The sequence below is a fragment of the Panicum hallii genome, chromosome 5 (assembly GCF_002211085.1).
Source record: "Panicum hallii strain FIL2 chromosome 5, PHallii_v3.1, whole genome shotgun sequence".
NCBI lineage: Eukaryota > Viridiplantae > Streptophyta > Magnoliopsida > Poales > Poaceae > Panicum > Panicum hallii.
In genome coordinates this window covers 14433328-14456685 of record NC_038046.1, presented here as the reverse complement: position 1 = coordinate 14456685, position 23358 = coordinate 14433328, and the positions used below count along the sequence as shown (strand labels likewise).

Here is a 23358-nt window from a genome sequence, read left to right as displayed (position 1 = left end):
CTATGGATACCTCATTCTAGACAAGTTCAGCTGCAGGCATGCTCTCCCTCTGGCACACTAATTATACGCCATGTACATTATCTATGTACAATTATTCTTTAGCAATTAATCAAACCAGAAAGATTCTCCATTTTTTCACAAATCAATCCATATCGCCTAATCTTTGATGCCCTATATTACTAGAGAAATACTAGTCAAAGACAAGATCAATGCCATAATAACAGGAGTTCACTAAAAACCATGCCAGGTTGATCCGTCGCCGAAAGATAAACACAAACGACAGATTCACATATAATAGCGCAACAAAGGAAATCAAATCCTACAAATGACAATAGTTGCAACGAAAAAGTAAAAAGGCGGCGCTACAACTTCACTGTGCAGATACAAGACTGAAGCATATGTCGCCCTTGCGTGCATGTGACTTGGGGTCCCATTTCCCAATCATTTTCCATTTCATTTTCATCTAAAATCCTGACAACACGAGAACATGGCCGGCTCTGGGGTTTGCTATTTAAACCACCTCTCTTTCCCTCCGCACAGGCCTCTCGCTCCGTGCTCTCTGCTCTCTATCTACTTACCCAGCACATACACACTCCAACCTTCACAATCCACACAGCCAATAGATACAGACAGAAGGATGAAGCTGAGAGCAAAAGGCCTCGGCCTCCTGCTTCTCCTTGTCTTGCTTGCTCTTTGCTCCACCATTGAGGTCAGCGAGGCGAGAAGAGGCAAGCATTGGAGGCCAAGGAGCTCACCAGGCTCCACGCAGCTGAAGAAAGGCAAAGGAAAGAAGAGTAGCTCCCACCGGCAATATGGTAGCAACCGGCCAAGTCCGAAGCCACCGGTCAGCTCGACACCAAGCCCTGGTGCTGGCAAAGGAAATCAGAATCCGTACCAGCAGCCAAGTCCAACTCCGGATGCCCCTTTCAGCCCAAGTCCAAGCCCTGCCAACAGCAGTAGGCATCCGAGTCCCAAGCCGCCGACTCCAGGCTGTGGAAAGGGTCATCAACAGCCATCGCGGCCACCACTGCCACCACCAGCCTCACAGGGTGCAGTCTTCAACGTGGTTGATTTTGGAGCCAAGGGTGATGGAGTCACAGATGATACTAAGGTCGACAGTTTCGCCTTCAAATGCTCTGTTTCAAACTAAATTTACAAAATTATCAAGCATCATGCATTCTCTGAGTTGGAAATTCTCAATGCCAATTCCTTTTGTCCATTTTCCCCTACAAATGCTTTGTTTCAGACTCGCCTCCACATGACCTGCATGAGCACTCCATGTTGATCAGTCTCCTGAATTTTTAGAAATGTGAATTTACTATGAATGCTTGTGCTAGCCCCAATTTATTTGCAAGAACAGCTGCAATCTATGGTGGTGGGCATTCCAATGTTGCCTATGAAAATAGTACCAGTTTACTGTCACCACCTCACATTTCTAATGCAGAGCCCGAGAGAGTTGTCACAAGTGACATATTTTTTTCTGGAGTCTTTTTCGCGTGTCTGCATGTGTTGCCAGCATTTGATTTGTTTCTAGTTTGGCTTGTTCTTTCCTTCTCACATGATTGTTGCACCTAATACAGAACAGATGCATTTACACATCTAGCTGGTCAAGTTTTTTTTTATAGTCATGGAAGAGAACAAAGGTTACACCAAAGAGTCAGGATCCACAACACGAGAACCTTTTCCACTGCTCTTGCAAGACTTTTCTATTTGCCGAGGAAACAAACAAAAAATTATTCTAATCTTGAGATTCCTCAGGCTTTACAGATAGATAATAAGCAAACTCTCTTTTTGGCATTAACCTGGTCCTTTTTTTGTTTTGCAAGAACAAACGACATGAATCAATAGTAACATTTTTTCTGTTCTTATTAAAAAGCAAAAATAAAACTCATAGGAAATTTGTAGCGAATTTGCAACAAAATAAACCTCATTTAAAAATATTTTGAGATGCATTGTCGAATTGTTTGAAAGCTCTATCAATTATATTGACTTCTTTTGTATTTTCATTAAAAAGAACTTGGTTTTTCCAATTTCATTTTTGGTGGTCATAAATTGCCTCTTGCTCCGGCACGGTGGCCAAAAAAGTAAGATGCACAGCGCAACTGCTGAGTGGGCTTTACGGAGTGTGTCTTACCCCCTGCTCATTTGATTTTGTGATGCTAGATTCCAGAGGACTGTCTTTTCAGAAGAAGCTAGAGCTAATAATTGTGCATGCATTTGCATACAGGCTTTTGAAGGAGCCTGGGCTGCTGCCTGCAAGCAGGGGGCATCTACAGTTCTCGTACCACGAGAACTAGAGTTCCTTGTTGGGCCAATCTCGTTCTCTGGGCCTTACTGCAAACCAAACATTGTCTTCCAGGTAAATTATGCTTAGCCCCAAATTAGATACTCAAAAAAACGCTTTCTTGATAACTTTCATTGCCCAAACTGATCAAAGAAAGGTAGGGCAGGACTGTATTTCGTCTAATTTGGTAAAACAATGGAAGAATAAGTGCAACGAGTAATTTTGTTTCATGTTGTACTCATTTTGTTCAGCTGGAAGGAACAATCCTAGCTCCAACCAGTGCTAGACCTTGGGGTTCTGGCTTGCTCCAGTGGCTTGAGTTCACCAAACTAAATGGAATAGTAATTCAAGGCAATGGCATCATAAATGGCAGAGGGCAACAATGGTGGACCTACTCAGACCCAGAGGATGAGGATGATGATGACACGGTAAGAACTGGCCACCAGGTGTATGATTGTCAATAATTACCCGAATGAAAAGTTGGTCGTGTTAGTTTACCTTGGATACTTTCCTGCAGTACGATGTGGAGCTCGAGAGAATGCCGCAGATTAAACCTACAGTAAGAATATCACTTATCTTTCTGCACATTATGATCACGTACAGAAACAAAGTAATGAAAAATCTGATTTCGTAACCTGATGCAGGCATTGAGGTTTTATGGTAGTTTCAACGTCTTAGTATCTGGCATCACTATTGTCAACAGCTCACAGTGCCATCTTAAGTTTGACAACTGTCAAGGAGTCATGGTCCACGACGTGACTATATCCTCCCCTGAGAACAGTCTCAACACTGACGGAATACACCTGCAGAACTCCAAAGATGTCAGCATTCATCATATGAATATGGCTTGCGGTAATTCCTTGTTGCATCCAAATTCAAGAGGCATCTAAGCTATATTCATTATGCTTAAAGTTTTGTTTTACCAAGCTTTAGCACAAAGAAAATTTCAACAACACAAGGCAATTCATATGTTCTAAATATATGAGGCCTTATCTACAAACTCGTGACTTAAAAAGAATTACCTAGGGTCAACTGAAAGCTTGCACCTCAGTTCTGTAGCTCATGTACAGTCGGCATGTCAAAGGACAGGTTTCAGAGTTAAGGGTACACCGAAAAACTATTGTAAAGGGTACTTGAAACATCCAGCTACCTTGCACAGTTAATCCAAAGTAGTATAACATCAACGTGACCAATTTGTCTTATGCAGGTGACGACTGTATCTCCATCCAGACAGGATGCAGCAACATAAATATACACAACGTGAATTGTGGACCAGGCCATGGAATCAGCATAGGTGGACTGGGACGGGACAACACAAAAGCATGTGTATCAAATGTTACAGTAAGAGATGTCAACATGTTCAGAACCATGAATGGTGTCAGGATCAAGACCTGGCAGGTAAGCTTGGGCGCATACATACAAATAAAATCTTAGTTCAACAGCAGACACTTACATGACAACCTCGCAAAAGAAAAACTGAAAAGTAGAAGAAATGTCATCTTTTGATAGCTACACAAGCAACAACCTTGGAAGGTTCCAAGAAGGAAAAAAAATGATGACGCCAAGCGAAACAATAATACTTATACTCAGCTAAATAAACTGAACTTTCGTTTCTTGCAGGGTGGTGTAGGATTGGTTCAAGACATAAGGTTCTCAAATATACAAGTCTCAGAAGTTCAAACGCCTATTATTATAGATCAGTTTTATTGTGACAAAAGCACTTGCAGAAATCAAACATCAGCAGTGGCAGTATCAGGGGTCCAGTATGAGAACATCAGAGGGACATTTACAATCAAACCTGTCCACTTTGCATGCAGTGACAGCTTACCTTGTTCAGGGATCTCTCTTACCGGTGTGCAACTCAGACCAGTGCAAGTACCCCACTACCACCTGAACAACCCATTCTGCTGGCAAGCTTTTGGGGAGCTCTACACTCCTACTGTACCTCCCATAGCTTGCTTGCAGATTGGAAAACCTGCTGGGAACAACTTACAGACATATAACGATATATGTTGAGACACTATAAGTGCCTTCGTCTATTGATTGGTGCTTATCCATGAGTGGTCGTTGTGATACATCCGACCCCTTTGCACCATTGCTTGGTTATGTGCATATATACAGTTATTTTGAGGTCATGTTATTAGAACTTTTAATCTTTTCATTAAAGTAAACATACATATAATCATTTGAATGGTTATACAGCAAGAGAATGTACTTGAGTTTTCCAAAAATGAGTATACACGATGACCAAGATTCTTTCCTTAATTAAGTGTAAATAGAGCTACAACAAAGGGTTCAAATGAAATTGGTGAAATACATAACTCGGAGAATCAAAATAATACCTAGAAATCAATTGCTAAGGATATATAAAAATTAATAGCTTACCAATCAATTGAAGAGGAAAATTACATGGACCAAATATAAAAAGAAAATGAATGTTGAAGGATACTAGAAAATGGTTAGAAAATGAGGAAATGTAATATAGTCAGTTTCTAGATGAGAAATGCCACCTGTTAATCGTAATATGAGTATATGACCATAGATATAACACTTAGCCACTTAGGGTATACTAATGAGTTCAGCTGCAATTATTTTGAAAAATGGGGGCAGAAAGTGCTCCAAGATATCAAAGTGGTCGCACAATAATGCACAGAAAGAGGATGATAGATGAACTAAAATTAATAATTATAATGCATAGAAAGAGGATGGTAGATCATCTAATCTAAAATTAATAACTAATCAAAAGAACATGGCATACAAAGTGCCAATTTATAAGTCTGATATATACAACATGCCTATGCACAAATATTGTTTTGCTGCGATTCTAGAACCTTAGCTAAACAAGATAACAAAACATTGTAAAAATAATAAATATGTAATATGGGAATAACAGGTCATGTAACTAGCTTCGCCAAATCTTTGACACATAATGAGGTCCTAATGTTGAGACAAAAATGATGCATTTGCATGCAGTAAGGGCCAGCTACAAACTTATCTCATTGCTTAAAAAAAATTGTATGTCTCTGTGGTATGTTTATTAAAAAGAAAATGAAGAAATAAAAAACTCATTACATAAATAATGTAAGGGAAAACCAGCTCTACAATATCTCATTATCCAAGAGTCATAAATACGCGGATAAAACAGTAATACAGACATAACCATTAAAAATTAAACCTCATTTGTAACTAGTGAACTTGCTGTCTCTAGTTCAATTGATATTGCAGAAAATTAGACATAGCAAGATTGCCAACACTGCAACTAAAGTAGTGTGTGTGCGTGCAAGTGTGTGAGCTGTCCCAAAAACTCTTCAGGCTAAAGCTCAGCTTGATGATATATTTGCAAAATTTCCAGAGTCTGTCCATAAAATGGAAAACAAAATTTTCTTAGAATCACCAGACAGTGAATGAGAAGTTAGCCAAATTAGAAAGGTGTTGAGATGAAACAGACCTGCTACAACCCTTCATCTCGAAAAACTAAAGACATCCTTTGTACCCTGATAGTTATCAACAGTTTCAGGACTCGTTAGTCCTGTCCTTTCCTCGTATTTCTTCTCTAGGTTCTTTTTTTTAAAGGAAATAACAAGGAAAGAAGTATGAGTTCATGCACAAAATTGTAAAATATTAACTACTACATGAAAAATTGTACACTGGCATACAGCCTTGGAGAAATGTTTATGCACATGTTATTAATTTTGGTTATATATGAAACGCAACTTAAGCTGACATCATTCTGGGATGGAAAACGTATACATGCAGATTTAGGAATACTCTGACTAATTTAAGATTCAAAATCATGCAATTACAGCCACAGTGATTGCAACGAGTACCAATTACCAAATAAGAATTTTCAATATAATCCCCTATGATGTACTCAAAATCACATTGTACTAACCTTCAGTTCCTCACGTACGGTCTCAAGAACATCCATTGTCATTCTATCAAAGAAAAGAATCCCCTGCAAATCCCCAAACAATATGAGCAGCGCGGTGATGAGCCCCTGGTCACATATGCATGGGTTGATAGCATACTTCGTACGCAAATTACAACTTTAACCAGTAATTTGTATGATATTAGACATTAAGAAAACACAGAAAAATACCTAATTACAGTAATATCAATTTTGCATGTCCAAACTAGACTTCTTTTATGTAATGATGGTTAAACCTGGAATTGAAAGTACCTGACAGGCACAAACTCTAGGATGACTCAAATTTGCAACCAGAGGGAGTATATGTGATAGCAAATGAAACAGAAATAGCATATATGTATATTGCATAACTTAAAAGAGTAGCTTGATTATGGTATTAAGTGTACTTCCATTTGGCATCGAATAAACGTCCATTCAGTTTTCATTGAAGAACCAATGTATCCCTACATCATGAGAATTACTATTTTGCAGATGGACATGATAATTCACTTAGATAGTGGTTAAATACATACCAGCAAATGATCAAACTCATGCTGGAAAACTCTTGCAGGTAGACCAGATAATTTTACTTTGATCTTTGCCCCTGTAACATCTTGAGCTTCAATTTTCACACTTTCTGGTCTCTGAAAGGAAACAATGGTCACAAAGTTAACTTTATTTATTAATTGTGCACCTTTTCAGTTGCTGAGCAGAGGCTGATTGGTTTCAAAAAGGAAATGGCAGAGGCTGATAATTTCCAAAATTACATACTAATTTAGTATGCCAAAGCCATGTAACATGTAGCAATATCAATCATAAATATGACATGTTATGAAAATGTCTAATGGTAAGCATCACACTAAGGTCAGATAAAGGACAGCCAAAGTCTTCTTCAAGGTAACAAAATCAGTATGGTAAACTATTCTCACCACCACATTGGCATATATTCCAGGAAATGATAAGCACCCTTCTTCGAACACAAGCGATCGTTTCCCAGACTTGTATACCACTGGGTTGACAAGGACAATCTCCTCTCCTTCACCCTTCACCCCAGCTGGATTGAACACCATAAGCTGCACATTCACTCCAACTTGTGGTGCTGAGAGGCCAATGCCATCAGTCCTGTACAGAAACCAACTATTTAACCGGACCAGTACAGTTCCTAATAAGCCTGGGCATAGTTCTATCTCTAAACAGCAGGCAGGCCTATGATTGGGTATTTTGCTGACATTTGAAATATGCCTAATGTAACTAGCCCTTATTGCATCAAGCTTGTACTAATCTAGGAACTACCCAAATAAATTCACCATTTCTTCACACAAACAAATGACACCTCAATTGAACAGTCATAGAAAGAATTTCACAAAAGTAGCCATAGCTAAAGTCTACTATCACGGCCATCCAATCAAGCTAACAAAGGCACGGATATTTCTTTGAAACAACAGCACGTCGATTCAGTGCCTATTAGCATGATACCCTCTCTTCCGCGTTTCAGCAAATAATCGCGGTGCACACAGCTTAAAACCCTGAAAACAAAAATTACGCAATGCCCAGAGGACTCACTTGTACATAACGTCGAACATCTCGTCGGCTAGGGCGCGGAGGTTGGCGTCGAAGGTGTTGATGCGCTTGTTGCGCGCGCGCAGGATGGGGTCGGGGTACTTGACGACCTCGAGCGGCGGCTCGAACCGGAGGTCGGCAGCTACAGACCGTGAAACACAGCATCAACCAAGTAAGCCGAGAGCGAGCGAGTGAGAAGTCGGCCGGAGGGCTTTTGGAGGACAAGGAGGCGGTTAACCTGTGGCAAAGTCCTCGTCCTCGGCGGGAGGGGCAGCGGCGGTGGAGGAGCCTAAGCCGCGGCGCGCGCGGGCGGCGAGGGGCATGGCCGGGCCGGCGCGGCGCATGGGCAGGGGCAGGGGCAGGGTCAGGGCTCCGGAGTGCGCGGCGAAGAGCGGGCGAGAGGAGGCCGCGAAGGCGCGGAGGCGCGGGAAGAGGTGGAGGCGGAGGCCCGCGGCCATTGGAGGGGCGCCTTCTCCCTAGTCCCTTCTCTCACCTCCGCTTCGATTTTTTTTTTTCCCTCTTCACCCTGGCCGCCTGGCGATTGGGAGTCCGGGGTAGAGACGGCGTGGAGTGGCCGCACGACGCACGAGGACTGACGCCGTGAGAACGCCGTCTGCAGTCCTCGTGCGAGTTGGGCCGGTCCGAGTCGGCCATTTGTCTTCCTCGGGGCGAATCCAATTCTTTCCTGGCCTCTGCATCCCAGTAAGATACCTTGACTGGGCCCAATAAATCGCCAATGCTTTCTTAAAAATTGAAGGAAGGAAACCCAAACATGGTCTAGAACAGGAAGAACATCTCCATGTTCAATTCGACCGAACAGCTCACAGTTGCCCTCGCAAGTGACTAGCGCTCGACTCCCTTTCCCCATCAAGAAAACGTGGCCTACGCCGCCGCTGGCTACAGCACGGGCCCGGCCACGTTCCTCGTCGTCGCGCGTCGCGATCAGCATCCACGGCGACCGACCGATCGATCGATGGATCCTTCGAGAACCCCTCTCCGGATCGACCGGGCGGGTCGCCAAACCACGCACCGAACCAGTAACCAGTTCCACGAGGAGTCGGTCGAGGCGGCCATGGCACGAGGCGCTAGCTAGCGGTGGTGGACAATGACACGTGGCGACCGATCGAGCTGCAGGCCGAGACGTGGTCAAGCGATGCGATGCGATGCGAGGGTGACACCCCGGCTGGGATTAGCTATGCGTTTATGGGGCTACGCACGTGGTGGAAACCGACTCCTCGCCGTCGATCCGTCGCGCGCCGAAAGCGAGAGAGCCTACGCGTCCTGCACTGGTCTCGGAGACGATCACTATTCACCGCTGCGCTGCACAGCTGTGCTCAGTGTTCTTCTACTGGCAAGCTGCGAGAGAAGGGAAGCATTCACGGGACAGGATCCAATAGTTTCGAGCTGGAAGACTTGTATATGCGTGCTTCCGGAAATGGAAGCGGCTCCGTCGAAAGCAGCCGCACTCTTTGCCCAAACGAGGCAAAGGATGGAGGCTGCAAGCCACAGCCACAAAAGAGCGTGTGGCTGAGTGGCTGGCTCCAACACAAACATGTGTCACTGTGCGTGAAGCCGTGATGACGTAAACGCAAGGACCGATCCCGTCGGCGGCGCGCCGCCTATATAAATAACCGCTCGGCCACCGAACGAGATCAGCTGCAACGACCAGTCCACGCACGAAGAGCTTGCAAGAAGACGGCTCAGAGAGGATGGGCAGGACGTGCGGCCGCGCCGGTGGCGAGCCTGCGGTGCGCAAGGGGCCGTGGACGCTGGAGGAGGATCTCGTCCTAGTCGGCTACATCTCCCAGCACGGGGAGGGATCCTGGGACAACCTCGCGCGCGCCGCTGGTAAGCCTACTTCTTGATGTTGGATCAATGATGTCGTTGAAGATTCGCGTGGACTGAACCATTTCTGATGTCTTGGTCCGATCGATCAGGCCTGAACCGGAACGGGAAGAGCTGCAGGCTGCGGTGGCTCAACTACCTGCGGCCGGGGGTGCGGCGCGGCAGCATCACGCCGGCGGAGGACGCGGCCATCCGGGAGCTCCACGCGAGCCTGGGGAACAAGTGGTCCAAGATCGCCGAGCACCTCCCCGGCCGCACCGACAACGAGATCAAGAACTACTGGAGAACCAGGATCCAGAGGAGACCGGCAGCCAGCGCCCAGCAGCAGCAAGCGTACCGCGCGCCCGCGACGGCGGCGGCCATAGCCGCCAGCGAGGGCGCGTCGTCGTCGTCGTCCGCGTCGGCAAGCCACGGCAGCTCCGCCGCCGGCGACTGGTGGTACGTGGAGCCAAACCACCCCGAGCAGGGAGCGGACCGCTCCCAGAAGAGCGTGGCTGCGGCGGCGGCGGGCGTCGACAGCGGGAGCGCGTCGTCGGCGTTGACGAGGCGGGACAGCTCCGCCACCGCCGGCGACGGGTACATGAAGACGAGTTACAGTGACCGCTACTACTCCGAGCTGAGTTCGGTCGCCGCCGACGGCGTCAAAATGGTCGACGCGGAAAGCTTTTGGAACGTCGTCGACGACTTCTGGGGAACTCTACCGGTTCCAGATGCTACATTCTGATCTGAAGTGATCTGATCATACAGCGTAGAGGCTATAGGTAGCTGTTAGAAAGGACAGAAAAAGAGTAACATTTTCGTAGCATGAATCCTGCTATATATGCATGTAGGTGTGTGAACGTGTGGTTTCAATATCGTGCATGCTTTATCTTTAGTGAAGCTACGCACTTCTAGCTTTTTCTTTCAGTAAAATGCACTATCGCTCCATGAATTTGGCTCAGGACGTCATTCCGGTCCTTAAACTTTCAAAATGCACACTCAAATCCTTAAACTTACAAATCATATCACATAAAGTTCAAATCATCATTTTTAAATTATAAAGTGGAAGTTAACTTACGTGGAGCTCAAATGTGGGTCCAAATTTTATTTTTAAATTTATTTTGCTCAATTCTTATATTTTCTAAATTTTTCTCAAAATTTTGCTTCAAAACTTTATACCGAATATTTATTTTTCAAATATTTCCTCCAAAATTATCTTTTTTATTTTCTATTTTTTTACAAATTTGGTCATATGAGTTCCTTATTTTACAAAAAAATTTAGACAGATCTTTTGTATTTGAATTTATTTGTACATGTAAATTGGTATGGATTATTTTTATGTATATATATTTTGCATATAATTTTTTATTTGAACAAGTTATATAATTTCTGATTTAGCTTAAACAACTATAATTTGAACTTGACACGATACGATTAGAAAGTTTGAAGATGTGGATGTGCATTTTGAGAGTTTGAGAATCGGGATCACACCCGAAGCCAAGTTCGAGGACCGACGGTGGATTCGATGTTTCGGATCTAGTGTCGAGTAGCTACACATATGAGCGTTCAATTGTGAATTGCGATTGCGATCGGGACGGCAGCACGCAGCCGAACCCGGTTTTTTTTTCTTTAGGTCTGTTTAGTTGTCTGTCGACATATTCTACCGGTCAAAATCTGTTAATTTTTGCACCAGTCATATGCTGACACGTAGCCAAAAGAAATCTGACAGATTTAGGCATATCACATCTGTCAATTTCTTAATAGGACAAACAACGATTAACGGGTGGCATATACAACCTGATCCGATAAGGATTACTAAAAAACAAATTATGTACATCTTTTATTCTCTTCAAAGGAACCAATTACATACAACCAAATACATATTACATACAACCAATTATAGAATACAGCTTCTGCGTAAAAATTATTAAAAATTACACAATTACTAAAACAAAGGCAACCCATATCATTCACAATAACGTTCAACTCAGCTGGAGTAAGCATGCTCTTTAGTTGCTTAATTTTCTTGAATAACAAAGCAAAACAAATTGACTCCCACAATGTAGATAACTCAACTATAGGCATATACATGTTACTATTATAAAAACCATAAACAACAAACTCAAAAAAAATTACAAATGAAATACCTCTTCGTATAGAACTCAAAGACAGCTTCACCAAGCTCACAATTATGAATAACTTACCGCCATGTCATCACCACAATAATCATGGCTATTCTTACTCCCTATCGATGTACAACCTCGAGAAGCCATCTAAAAACAATTTAAAGCAATAAAAAGTATTAGTTATACGAACAATCAATAAAAACAAATCAAATGCATAGATAATAAAGAGGTCTATAAATATAAAGATATTGTAAAAAAACAACAGATTATTACAAGCTAATATATTATAGTTGAACCAATTATTCAAGTGTTCATTAGTACATAAAAAGTAACTATTTTTAAAATAGAAAACACAAATGTGATGATGAAATACCTCACAAAAATATGATAGGAAAATACAGAACCTATAAAGTTAGAAAAATTCAGATAGCAACCAACAGATAGGAATCAAATGATAAATTTTTGGTGCACCCGGCTGATAGCAAAATGACAGCAACAAAAATAAATTTGGTATGGTGCACATGATTAGCCAATTGAACTAACAGTAACCAAGGCACATGATTAGCGCTAAAGGCTAAAACTATGCTAAACAAGTAAACAAATTGTACATACTCTTGCAAGGATTGGATAGTAGTTACTGTACTGAAATTCGCCAAAACAAAAGCAAGGTTCAGACCCAAAAAAGCAAGTGAACAGAACAAAAGCAATATCAAAAGTGCTGCTACCGGCCACACATACATAAAAGGAAATTAACTAATCAAGGGTCAAAAAATACGTAAGATGATTATCTCAATTTTCCTGCATGAGACAAATAGCCAATAGAAACAATCCATGCTAGAGAGATGAGCTGCAGCATTATTCATATCGTCATTCAAAAGTACAGGAACACTAGCTGCCGAGAGAAGAAAAAATCACAATGTACTCTGAATTAGTGAGAGAAGGCAAATTAAGAGACACAATGAAGTTGTTGTGCCTGCTGCGCACAGCTGCTGCAGTTGGCCAGGACAAAAATATGATCTCAGAGTTGTGACATGCTCGAGGCTGAATGGAAGGAACAAAACAGCAAGCTGATTGGAATAAAAACCAACAAGCTGTTGAAACCTGACTTGGGAGCGGAATTGCAGGGGCACGCTTGGTTAATTGAAGTCTGGTTGCGGTCAAGGGGATCCTTGACGGGGCTGTGAGACAGATTGAGCTCAGTTAGAGGAGAGTAGAGGAGAGAGAGGCTCAAAGTAGAAGCATGGGCATAGTAACAAAAAGGATTGTAAAAATTATTTGAGATCTAAGTCAGAATCTACATATTTTCAAAACTTGCGGCAGAAAGCAACGAAAGCACATAATATTACTTAAGATAAAGTAAGAAGCTATATACTTTCAAAGATTTTTTAGAGCATCTGATCTGGGAAACAGTTCAATATATATGATAAAATAAACTACCAAGTCAAATCACATATATTCCCCTGATCTAGTGCAGCTCCGAATGACAACAAGAAAATATCAGCAAAAAATCGAAGGGCAGCTCACAATGATGAACTCAAAAATTTATCGATGTGCGTGCAGCAGATAGCAAGGGCAGCTGGGGCGCGGGGGGAAGACGAACAGTAAACAAGAGCTACAGATAGGGGCAGTTGGAGCGGATAGGGTGAATGGTGACCACGAGAAGCCTGCATACAACACAAAAAAGAACCTGATGATTTAAAAATATAAACTATCACTTGATGCAAACATATTCATATTACAAAGCAGAATCACTTTGGTGGGGGGTGGGGGCCACCACAAGAATTGACATGCTATCACACATACAAAAGAGATTCAGAGGTACAGTGGCAAAAACATGTTTGTTTTTCGTAGCTCAAACATGAGAGTTTAGACGGAAGAAGAACATCAGAATATAGACCGGAAAAAAGAAAACCAGTTTTTAAGTACAATGTTACCATGTCTAAAGTGAACAGTTCGTTACAAATTTTAATTATGAATAGGTAATAAGCTGAGATGAATGAACATTTAGTGGCAACCATCAAACAAATAGATATAGGATCAAGATACGAGATCCTGTAGAAACATTCAGAGCATGCACATCATAGTCCGAGAGCATAATCACATCTGAATATTTAAGGGGCACATTCAGTACTTACATCGGTAATTGGGTCGAAGAAACTTGGAGAAGCAGTACCAGAGGGCACGCCCTGCAACGAGCACTGTAGGACCCTGTCCCAGCCGCTACTTCTACTCAAGCACGATCTCCAATCTGACACCTGCGCCAAACAACACACAAACAAAATGAAACACCAAATCGCACCAAGAATTGAATGGATCAAGTACCAACTAGTTCTATGGCTCACACCAAAAATCAAATGGAACTTCAAATCTAATAAAATCACGGAGAATGCACATGTAGATAGCAAACACGAGCTGCAGCCTGAAGATAGAGAGGGCAGACGGAGAGGGGAGGACGAACGGCGACCATTAGCAGCCTGTATTCATATAAAAAAAAAGAACAGATCACACAAATCAAAGCAGCGGAAAAGGGGACATGAATCAGTGAAGACAAATCCTCAGATGCTCCTGGAAGAAAGCGGAGTGGAAAGGGCGCGCGCTGCCGCGAAAGTGGGCATTGGGCAGGGGAGGGCGAGGGGCTGGTACCGGGGGTGGAGGGGAAGCCGGAGAGACGCGCGCCGCCGTTCCTTCGCTTCCCAAAGATGGCTGCGCGTTGCCGGCGACACAAGCAGCTGCTCCTTTCAGTTGATTGAGGTAGGAGGAGGAAGGGGATGGCTCCGGAGGATTGGAGAAAGAGATAAAATATCGTTGGGGAAAAACAAGGAGACTGCGGGAATAGAAAGGGCACGATTTTCAAATATTCACCAGGTTTGTAGATTCGGACAATGGCGGCGGCACCCGTTAACAAAACGAAACCGCGGGCTACTTAGAAACGACAGAAAAAGCACATATCTCAAAGCACAGATCAAACGCACCAGAATTCGACAGATTCTTTTTAAAAAATATGTTAACAGATATTTAGCAAAAGTCTTTTTCATTTTTCGTTTTCTTTGAAACAGGATCTACGAACCCGCTTTTTTTTTGCCGTGAGTGCGTGATCTGCGTCTGGCTCGTACGTTGTTGACGCTAACGTACACTGTGTTTTTTATACAGTAATGGTATGGTGCCGGTGCCTTGCCCGTACGTTGCTATAGGTAATATTAATTTTATCTAGATCTATATGAGATCACCAACTTTATACTTTTTTAATTCATTTTATCTATACGATGTGCCATAACCGCGCAAAACATTGATTGTCCGGATTCCGATTGATTTGTCCAATTAGAATTCCAATTAATTTATCGGGATTCTGATTAGGAATCGGAATCCGATTAACGGATTAAAAATTATTGCTTGATTTAGAAATAATAGAGATAGAGATGCAAAGACGCACAACTTGCAGTCCAGCCTACCTTACTCGTACGTCCGCAGGAACATTTGACTGTGAGTCAAGCACAACCGAAAGCTGTTGTATACCTGAAACTGAAAGGTTGTGCAGCCCAGATCATTTCCCCTCTGTACAGTTGCACGGATTTGCCCAGGAACATCGAACAGCTCCGTGTATCGGCTCTCTAGCCTCCAGCAAGCCACCAAGATCGACCAATGCAAAGCTCTCTCCTCCAACAAACGGAACGTGCCCTCTCCAGCGCAACAGCACAGCACCGGCACACACGTCCGGTCCCTGTCTCGCCGCATGTCTCGATCAAATCAGTATCCAGTGTGACCCGTTGGGCGGCACTGCGGTGCGGAACTCCGATCCTCCCCGGAATCGGGCAGGCGGCCTAACCATTTCCGAGAGTAGGCGAGCGCGCGCGGCATCCCTTCCGTTTCCGGCATGCGATAATGGCACGACTCACGAGGCGCGCCGCTAGTAACATGCGGAGCGCCGCGGCGGCCGGCGTCGTTCCAGGCAGCAACCAAAGATGTGGGTGGTCGAGGGCGATGCGAGGCTGGCTGGCTGGGAGAGCTAACGCGTGTCCACGGGCGAGGGCTGAGCACGTGGCGACGGTGGCAACTGATCGGCTCGTCGCCGCCAGTCCATCGCGCACCGAAAGCGAGAGAGCCTGGGCCTGGGCGTGCTACGTACTGTGCTCGGATAAGGTTGCTGGCTTACAGTTGTGTGTACTTGCGTTGCTTCCACGGGCATTGGCAATCCGCGACAAGACGCGATGATGCGATCCTACAGTTCAGCAAGAAGAGATTTTTTTTTCTCCCTGCCTACTCAGAAGGCAGTGGTTCCCATCGTGCTCCTGCACAGCACATGGATATATGTTTCAGTCAGTTGATTTTGCTTGAGAAAGCATTCCTCCAAAAAAAAAAGTCAGGAAAGCATTCAAAACAGAAAAAAATAATGGGGACTTGCTACAGTATGCGACAGTTTAACCTTTTATTTTCGGAATACGACATGTTAATTTGATCACATGACAAGATCAAATATAATTCTTCCCAAAAGAACTTGAACTGGCGGCTGAATTCAGATGGATTGCTGGCACAACCTGCGGCTTTGGTGGCCAATTTCAGTTCAAGTTTTTTCTGCAGACTGCAGTTGATATAGAAAGTACCACGGGTTGGGCGCTTATACTTCTTCCAATCTTATCCGTGGTTTGGGGTTGCATTGGTTTGAATTGTACTCCGTATAAAATGGAAGCGCCTCAAACGAAAGCAGCCTTCCTTCTTTACCAAATCGAGCCAAAGGCGCAGGCCTCAAGGCAGCCACAGAAAAGGAGCATGCGTGGTTTTTCTTTTTGGTAGTGAGCATGTGTGGTTGGTTTCCAACAAGAACGTGCGCGCTCTTGATGACGTACACGTACGTACGATCCCGCCACCGGCCCGGCTAGCGCGCCTATATAACGGCAGCCGCCGAACGGTCTGCAGCACACACCAACCGATCACCGCATCGATCTGCCGGCATCCTCAAGCAGCGCGCACGACCAAGCGCGGCGGTTCGAGTTGACATCACACGAGCCACGCACAGAAGAGGTAGGGAGATGGCCACCAGGGTGGCCGTGTCGACGCGCGGCCGCGCCGGCGACCAGCCGGCGGTGCGCAAGGGGCCGTGGACGCTGGAGGAGGACCTCATCCTCGTAGGCTACATCTCCGAGCACGGGGAGGGCTCCTGGGACAACCTCGCGCGCGCTGCTGGTAAGCCTCCATCGATCGATCAACTGCTTGAATGCGTGCTTCCTCGATCGATCAGTTGATTCGAGTGTCCCTCTACGAATCAGGTTTGAACCGCAACGGGAAGAGCTGCAGGCTGCGGTGGCTCAACTACCTGCGGCCGGGCGTGCGGCACGGCGGCATCACACCGGCGGAGGACGCGGCCATCCGGCAGCTCCACGCGACGCTGGGGAACAAGTGGTCCAAGATCTCCAAGCACCTCCCCGGCCGGACCGACAACGAGATCAAGAACTACTGGAGGACCAGGATCCAGAAGAAACCGGCAGCGGCCAAGACGACCCCGCGTCAGCAGCAGCAGCCGGCCGTCAGCGAGGGCGCCAGCTCCGATGCCGGGGACTACTACTGGTGCAGCACGAAGCCCGACCCCTACCAGCAAGCTCCGTACTACTTCCAGAAAGCCGCCATGGCAGCTGCGACGACGCCGGCGGCGGCGGCCGTCAGCGGCGAAGGCGCGTCGTCCGCGCTGACGAGCCAGGACAGCCCCACCGCCGGAGACTGGCGCATTCAGCAGTCGAGTTTCCCGGACTACTCGGAGCTGATGAGATTGGTCGCCGGCCACGGCGAAACGGCCGTCGGCGTGGACGCTCTGACGCCGCCGCACTTCTTCTCGTCCCAGTTCAGTGACACCTTCTGGAACGCTGTGGAGAATTTCTGGGAGACAAAACCGGTCGCAGGTGCATTCTGAAGAGTGCATATGGCAATGGGCAATTGTTTCTGGTACTACTTCAGTGTTTAGTACTGTAGCTAGCAAGAAGTATTAGCAAGCTCGGTCGGTAAACGAGTGATGCTGTGCCTTAGGATTGCTCTCGTTGAACGATGGCTCTCGTTGCCGTAATTGCTGAGTGAACAAATGCACGTGGACGGATTATTCGTCAATTTCTTGCACTCGCTGAAATCGGCGACCACGAGATCGACCTCATCGCCGCATCATCGTGCTGAGCGTCTCGTATCGTGCCTAGATGTAATAAGGCAAAAGTGTTAAATTTTAATCTAGATAATCTAAAAGCTAAGTTTAAAAATAACCAGACTCTTATCTTATATAATTAAAATATATAAGGGTTAAGTTGAATCGTAAAGATAGCACTAGGGTCAGTAATCCATTAGACCTTGTGCCAGCTGGAGATAGAGTCGACAGCTGCTGCTGCTGTTTCGATTGTTAGGCGAGCTGCATGCTCATCTGATCGATCTTTCCTTCTCAGAGTCACTTGTCACGTACCCTTTTCCGTCCCGAGTTTCAGATTTGGTGATGGAACGCGCGTATAGCTAGATGCAGGATGGGGGCGTCCAACATTTCGGGAGCGATGCTTGAAACGGGAAAACCCGGCACGAGGGTACAGATGAGTGGTTGAGGAGGTGCGTGTGGATAGGTGCTCGACCGAGCTGTCCATTTCGATGAACAAAAAGCAGCTGAGCTAGCTCTGGAGAACAAGTGCACGCACATGCGCCTGTCATCGATCGACCGCCAGGAAAAGCAGAACAACTGGACAAGTGATGTGAGTGTTCGCGTAATCGGCTTTCCTTGTGACATTCGTGTGATTTTAACCTAAATTTAACCTGGGAAAGGATCGCGCCCTTCTTCAGCCCAGTTAGCTGATCCATTCGTATCTGGTGGATGCCGCAAATGCTTTTTTTCTGCGCCTGTCATCGATCGACCCCGTGCAGGAAAAGCAGGCTACTCCAGCGCCGCGACTATGCGTAGCTCGCGCTACGAGAGCGTGAGCTATCGCCTAAAGGTTATTTCAGCCCATTAAACGGAATCGATCTATGTAAGCTTCTTCTTCCTCGTCACACTTATGCTGCCGCCGCTGCTCGCCACCGCTCCTTGCTTCTTCCTAGGATTGGGTTTGGGGGGTTCGAGATTCTAAATTGCCAGGTGGGGTGTCTTTGGTGTGGACGGCTATAGAGAAGATCGGCGGCGGCAAGGTAGTAGGCAGTGGTGGCTGGTTGTGGGTGGGGCGGTGTGGCGGCGGACGCCGCCGGCCGTAGGTTGTGGAGGATAACTGGAGGCCTGTGGAAGCGGCGGGGGAACATGACGAGCTTCTCAAGTGCGCCGGTGGTGGAGCTCAATGGCTAAGGCAGAGGCGGCGGCGGGAGCCACAAAAGATGAGGAGGGTAGCGGCATGGGGGTGAGAACTCGAACTGCTTTGGGCGGGGTACGACAGCGGATTCAGCGGTGGAAGCCGCCGGAGACGAGGAGGGCGGCGGCACGGGGGTGAGGAGGACGCCGTCGCGAGGAAGATAATGTTTATGGGCCGTTCCGTCATGGATCTTGGAAGGTTCTTCAGGTGATGCAACTCACTTCCGTCACCTTCGGTGACATATAGTCGCACCCTACTCTAGGTTGCCAGTTCGCAACGAGTGAGGTGAGTGTTCGCATCATCATCACTCTTTGTGATACTAAGGGGTGTTTGGCACGGCTCGCCTGAAGAACTTCTCTGGATGAGCTGGAGCCGATTTGGAGGAGCCACAATTTTAGAGGAGCTACAAATTATGGTTCCTCCGAAATAGCTCCGGCTCCACTATTTTTATTAGAAAACGGTTCTTGAAGCTGTTCGGAGCCGCAGCCATTTGGTACAGCTTCTGAAGCAGTCGGTGATAAAACTCTTCACGGAGCCGTGCCAAACTTCTAACTTTGGAAACGACCGCACCTTCTTGGAGCGGGAGTACCGAAACACATAGTATTTGCCAGCCCAGTATCTGGTGGGTGGGCCTGTGGAGCTGAACTGGCCGGATCGGCATCTTTCTCTTCAAGGCCCACGGAAGTCCCTGGGTGGGCTGGGTGCAGATTGGACGCCATAGACCGCAAAGTGTAAAATGGCTTCTCCATTTCTTTTCCGGACATTTTTCTGGAATGTATGCGTCGGATTAAACCATTCTTTTCTTGATTTGATCGAGCGGGATATTATGTGCTCGAAATGATGTGCGTGGGAGTGCGATGTGTGGCGATTATGTGCGCCTGAATATATATTTTTAATTAAAATGACATACTTCAACCGTTAGCTTCTAGTATTTTATATGGATGTAACACTCTAAGTAGTCAATACTAGTACTCAAATTAATAAAATATGACGCTGGATGCAACGATTACAAAAATTTTAGGCAGTTTTGCTCCTCCAATCAGAATGGCTCATGCGGCAGGCATGAAAGCATGCATTTAAGGTGAAAAAAGTGTTGAAAACTAAAAGACATACGTGACAGATTTTCACGAAATGAAAAATCACAATACATATTTGAGGTTCAATTATGCTTCCATAAAAAGAACTCGACTCTAAACTTGCTCATATCTCAGCTACGAAAAATAACAAATGTCAGATACTTTTGTTGAAAAATAGGTGCAAAATGCATAATTTCTTAGAGATGTCCAAATTTGTTATTTCTATATCTACTAGTGAATCAGACTGAGTTTGGAGTTAAAGTTTTATATGGAACCATAATGTTCAACTTTATCTATGGAGAGTTTTTTTTTCAAGAATTTTGAAATTCCCTAGATATAATTTCTAAGTTTACAAATTCGTACCGCCTGGCTACTTTCTAGGTTGATATGAAACGCCCCCGATGGCCCGATGTGCAGTTTTTACAAGTCACGAGGGGACACGTACGTACAGACAGGTGACCCAGCGGGAACATCCAAGATCCGCGATACGTTACGTAAGCGATGACGAACCACACGGGCACGTTTTGAGAGATCGCGCGTCCCCGATTTCCAGCGTCGAGACGTCGGTTCTACTGCGAATCTTGTCGCCGCAGCTGAAGCAAAGTAAACGAGGCAAACTCTCTACGAATGGCGTCGCAGGTCGCACTATACAATTTTACCACTTCCAGAGACAGTTTGCTTGGAAACCTGCTAGTGGCGGCAGTTACCTGTCAGACACGAGCCACAATTTTCTGTTCAAATTCTTGCTGGTGAAGCTACACACTTGGAGGGCAATCCAAGCGACTGGAAAAATTTAACTATTGGAGGTCATCACCAAGTCAGAGATGGCTACTAGTGCTCTTCCTCGACGGCTCCCGGCACGAAGTAGAGAAACACTTAAGACCCAAATCATCTGGAGCCTATAAATCCATTCATCCATGCAAAAAGAGTGCGCAGCGTGGGTCCACCTGATCTGTTCCCTACAGCGCCGGGGCGCCGGCTCGCGGCCAGCCATGGCGATCGAAGATGAGGAGCGGCCGCTGCGCATCCTCTTCTTCCCGTTCCTGGCGCCGGGGCACCTCATCCCGGCCGCCGACATGGCCGCGCTCTTCGCCGCCCGCGGCGTCAGGTGCACCATCCTCACCACCCCCGGGAACGCCGCGGTCATCCGCTCGGCGGTGGACCGCGCCAACGACGCCTCCCGCGGCGCCGAGAGCGCCCTGGCCATCGACATCGCCGTCGTGCCCTTCCCGGACGTCGGGCTGCCCCCCGGCGTCGAGTCCGGGCCGGCCCTCAACTCCGAGGCCGACCGCGACAAGTTCTTCCAGGCGATCCAGCTGCTTCGGGAGCCCTTCGACCGGTTCCTGGCGGAGAACCGCACCGACGCCGTCGTGTCCGACAGCTTCTTCGACTGGTCCGTGGACGCCGCGGCGGAGCACGGCGTCCCGCGGCTGGGGTTCCTCGGCACCAGCTTGTTCGCGCGGGCCTGCAGCGACTGCACGGTGCGCCACAACCCCGTGGAGGCCGCCCCCGAGGACCCCGAAGCGCCCGTGCTGCTCCCGGGGCTGCCGCACCGCGTCGAGATGAGGCGCAGCCAGATGATGGAGCCCAAGAAGATGCCGGACCGCTGGGCCTTCCTCCAGCGCGTGAACGCCGCGGACCAGAGGAGCTACGGCGAGGTGTTCAACAGCTTCCATGAGCTGGAGCCGGACTACCTGGAGCACTACACCACGACGCTCGGCCGCCGCGCGTGGCTCGTCGGGCCGGTCGCGTTCGCCAGCAAGGACGTGGCGACGAGGGGCACCGACGACGCGCTCTCGCCCGACGCGGACGGCTGCCTGCGGTGGCTCGACACGAAGCCGGCCGGCTCGGTGGCGTACGTGTCTTTCGGCACGCTGTCCCGTTTCTCGCCGCCCGAGCTGCGCGAGCTCGCGCGCGGCCTCGACCTGTCCGGCAAGAACTTCGTCTGGGTCGTCGGCGGCGCGGACACCGAGGAGTCGGAATGGATGCCCGACAGGTTCGCGGAGCTGCTGGCGCGCGGCGAGCGTGGGCTCGTCATCCGGGGCTGGGCGCCGCAGATGCTGATCCTGAACCACGCCGCCGTGGGCGGCTTCGTGACGCACTGCGGGTGGAACTCGACGCTGGAGGCCGTGAGCGCCGGCGTGCCGATGGTGACGTGGCCGCGGTACGCCGACCAGTTCTACAACGAGAAGCTGGTCGTGGAGCTGCTCAAGGTCGGGGTCGGGGTCGGGTCCACGGACTACGCATCGAAGTTGGAGGCCCGGCGCGTGATCGGCGGCGATGTGGTCGCCGAGGCCATCGGGAGGGTGATGGGCGACGGCGAGGAGGCGGAGGCGATAAGGGAGAGGGCCAGGGTGCTCGGGGAGAAGGCCAGGCGCGCCGTGGAGAAGGGCGGGTCCTCGTACGATGACGTCGGGCGGCTGATGGACGAGCTGATGGCTCGCAGGGGCCTCACCAATGTCTGATTGGTGGAAGCACGTCGAAAGTGGAAGGTTGGGATTCAGTGGCGTATACGAATCTGAATATGGTTACTAGTCACTGACTAGAGTCGTAAAGTTCGTGCCATCGTGTGAAAAGGAAAAGTATTTCGTTGAGTTGTTTGGAGAGTTTGGAGCCAGCTGCCTAGGTTGTATCCAACGTTCATGATGGCTAACTCTCTTGATCTCTTCCTTATACTATTCTAACACTGGGTAGTCCAAAAATATTAAACTATAATCAATCCATTCTCTTTTGAAGAGTGAGGTTCACTAAGAGGCCGTTTGGAAGGACTTTTTCTAACGATTTTACTAGTGAAGTTAAAGCCGGTGAAGTAAAGGAAAGAAAATTAGGTTTACTCAGCTCCTAGTTCAATTTTAGCCCGTTATGAAACGGCTTCACGCTACGGTATGTCAATTTACGCAAAATAAGTGAAACCGAAGCCGCTGTCAGGGTTGCACCCTGAACAGACTGAACAGACAAGAGATGAGATAGAGTGAGAGGAAGAGCAAGCCAAATGGGCAAATAAGCAAATGGGCAAAAGTACTCTTCTCCAAACCCTAGGGCTTTATTTATAGTGAGGAGCAGACGGTTGTTTATATTTATTCTATTGGTGGGGTCAAATATTATAAATAAGTCCCCAGAATTTACCAAGGAGTCCCTATAACTTACAAACCGGCCCCTGGATGCTGCAACTAAGTCTCTGGACCTTACGAACCTGCCCTTAGACCCCTAACTTAGCCTCTTTTACACGAAGAGGGTCCGTAGCCTTAGGTACCTAAGGTGGCATAAGGCGCATCCCCAACAGTAGCCC

At 47.0% G+C, this 23358-nt stretch overlaps 6 protein-coding genes across 6 annotated transcripts; 4 read left to right on the top strand and 2 right to left on the bottom strand.

Annotated features, from left to right (window-relative positions):
- Positions 1–637: 637 nt before the first annotated feature.
- On the top strand, positions 638–4393 carry LOC112892949 (polygalacturonase At1g48100-like). Its single transcript, XM_025960062.1, has 7 exons — positions 638–1111; positions 2228–2359; positions 2536–2712; positions 2802–2843; positions 2929–3136; positions 3492–3682; positions 3905–4393. Exons 1-7 carry the CDS (start codon positions 638–640, stop codon positions 4298–4300), a joined length of 1620 nt encoding a protein of 539 aa, XP_025815847.1. The 3' UTR covers positions 4301–4393.
- An 894-nt stretch (positions 4394–5287) lies between these two features.
- LOC112892951 (peptide deformylase 1B, chloroplastic) lies at positions 5288–8209 on the bottom strand. Its single transcript, XM_025960064.1, has 7 exons — positions 7990–8209; positions 7755–7893; positions 7121–7313; positions 6725–6835; positions 6177–6239; positions 5733–5844; positions 5288–5639 (listed from the first exon to the last, which is right to left on the bottom strand). Exons 1-6 carry the CDS (start codon positions 8207–8209, stop codon positions 5746–5748), a joined length of 825 nt encoding a protein of 274 aa, XP_025815849.1. The 3' UTR covers positions 5288–5639; positions 5733–5745.
- Positions 8210–9431: 1222 nt separating this feature from the next.
- Positions 9432–10320, top strand: LOC112892455 (myb-related protein 340-like). The gene is made up of 2 exons (XM_025959614.1): positions 9432–9599; positions 9689–10320. The coding sequence occupies exons 1-2, from the start codon at positions 9461–9463 to the stop codon at positions 10318–10320; spliced, it is 771 nt and encodes a 256-aa protein (XP_025815399.1). The 5' UTR covers positions 9432–9460.
- Positions 10321–11521: 1201 nt separating this feature from the next.
- Positions 11522–15556, bottom strand: LOC112892454. Its single transcript, XM_025959613.1, has 6 exons — positions 15525–15556; positions 14345–14525; positions 14044–14175; positions 13837–13956; positions 13226–13365; positions 11522–12879 (listed from the first exon to the last, which is right to left on the bottom strand). Exons 1-6 carry the CDS (start codon positions 15554–15556, stop codon positions 12720–12722), a joined length of 765 nt encoding a protein of 254 aa, XP_025815398.1. The 3' UTR covers positions 11522–12719.
- A 1169-nt stretch (positions 15557–16725) lies between these two features.
- Positions 16726–17600, top strand: LOC112892453 (transcription factor MYB57-like). Its single transcript, XM_025959612.1, has 2 exons — positions 16726–16879; positions 16963–17600. The coding sequence occupies exons 1-2, from the start codon at positions 16726–16728 to the stop codon at positions 17598–17600; spliced, it is 792 nt and encodes a 263-aa protein (XP_025815397.1).
- Positions 17601–20963: 3363 nt separating this feature from the next.
- On the top strand, positions 20964–22722 carry LOC112895942 (scopoletin glucosyltransferase-like). The gene has a single exon (XM_025963953.1). The coding sequence runs from the start codon at positions 20987–20989 to the stop codon at positions 22532–22534; it is 1548 nt and encodes a 515-aa protein (XP_025819738.1). The 5' UTR covers positions 20964–20986; the 3' UTR covers positions 22535–22722.
- The last annotated feature ends 636 nt before the right edge of the window (positions 22723–23358 follow it).

What these genes read in the sequence shown, in the direction of transcription:
- LOC112892949 (XM_025960062.1), top strand. Translation starts at nt 638, where the DNA reads ATGAAGCTGAGAGCAAAAGGCCTCGGCCTCCTGCTTCTCCTTGTCTTG. An exon ending in TGCCGCAGATTAAACCTACA is followed by an intron (nt 2,844 to 2,928) that starts GTAAGAATATCA and finishes AACCTGATGCAG; the next exon opens with GCATTGAGGTTTTATGGTAG. An exon ending in TCAGGATCAAGACCTGGCAG is followed by an intron (nt 3,683 to 3,904) that starts GTAAGCTTGGGC and finishes CGTTTCTTGCAG; the next exon opens with GGTGGTGTAGGATTGGTTCA.
- LOC112892951 (XM_025960064.1), bottom strand. Translation starts at nt 8,209, where the DNA reads ATGGCCGCGGGCCTCCGCCTCCACCTCTTCCCGCGCCTCCGCGCCTTC. An exon ending in GGACGAGGACTTTGCCACAG is followed by an intron (nt 7,894 to 7,989) that starts GTTAACCGCCTC and finishes CACGGTCTGTAG; the next exon opens with CTGCCGACCTCCGGTTCGAG. An exon ending in CCGTACGTGAGGAACTGAAG is followed by an intron (nt 5,845 to 6,176) that starts GTTAGTACAATG and finishes TTTAAAAAAAAG; the next exon opens with AACCTAGAGAAGAAATACGA.
- LOC112892455 (XM_025959614.1), top strand. Translation starts at nt 9,461, where the DNA reads ATGGGCAGGACGTGCGGCCGCGCCGGTGGCGAGCCTGCGGTGCGCAAG. An exon ending in CAACCTCGCGCGCGCCGCTG is followed by an intron (nt 9,600 to 9,688) that starts GTAAGCCTACTT and finishes CCGATCGATCAG; the next exon opens with GCCTGAACCGGAACGGGAAG.
- LOC112892454 (XM_025959613.1), bottom strand. Translation starts at nt 15,556, where the DNA reads ATGCCGCGCGCGCTCGCCTACTCTCGGAAATG. An exon ending in CGGCTTCCCCTCCACCCCCG is followed by an intron (nt 14,176 to 14,344) that starts GTACCAGCCCCT and finishes ATATGAATACAG; the next exon opens with GCTGCTAATGGTCGCCGTTC. An exon ending in AGTTCCATTTGATTTTTGGT is followed by an intron (nt 13,957 to 14,043) that starts GTGAGCCATAGA and finishes TGTTTGGCGCAG; the next exon opens with GTGTCAGATTGGAGATCGTG.
- LOC112892453 (XM_025959612.1), top strand. Translation starts at nt 16,726, where the DNA reads ATGGCCACCAGGGTGGCCGTGTCGACGCGCGGCCGCGCCGGCGACCAG. An exon ending in CAACCTCGCGCGCGCTGCTG is followed by an intron (nt 16,880 to 16,962) that starts GTAAGCCTCCAT and finishes TCTACGAATCAG; the next exon opens with GTTTGAACCGCAACGGGAAG.
- LOC112895942 (XM_025963953.1), top strand. Translation starts at nt 20,987, where the DNA reads ATGCAAAAAGAGTGCGCAGCGTGGGTCCACCTGATCTGTTCCCTACAG.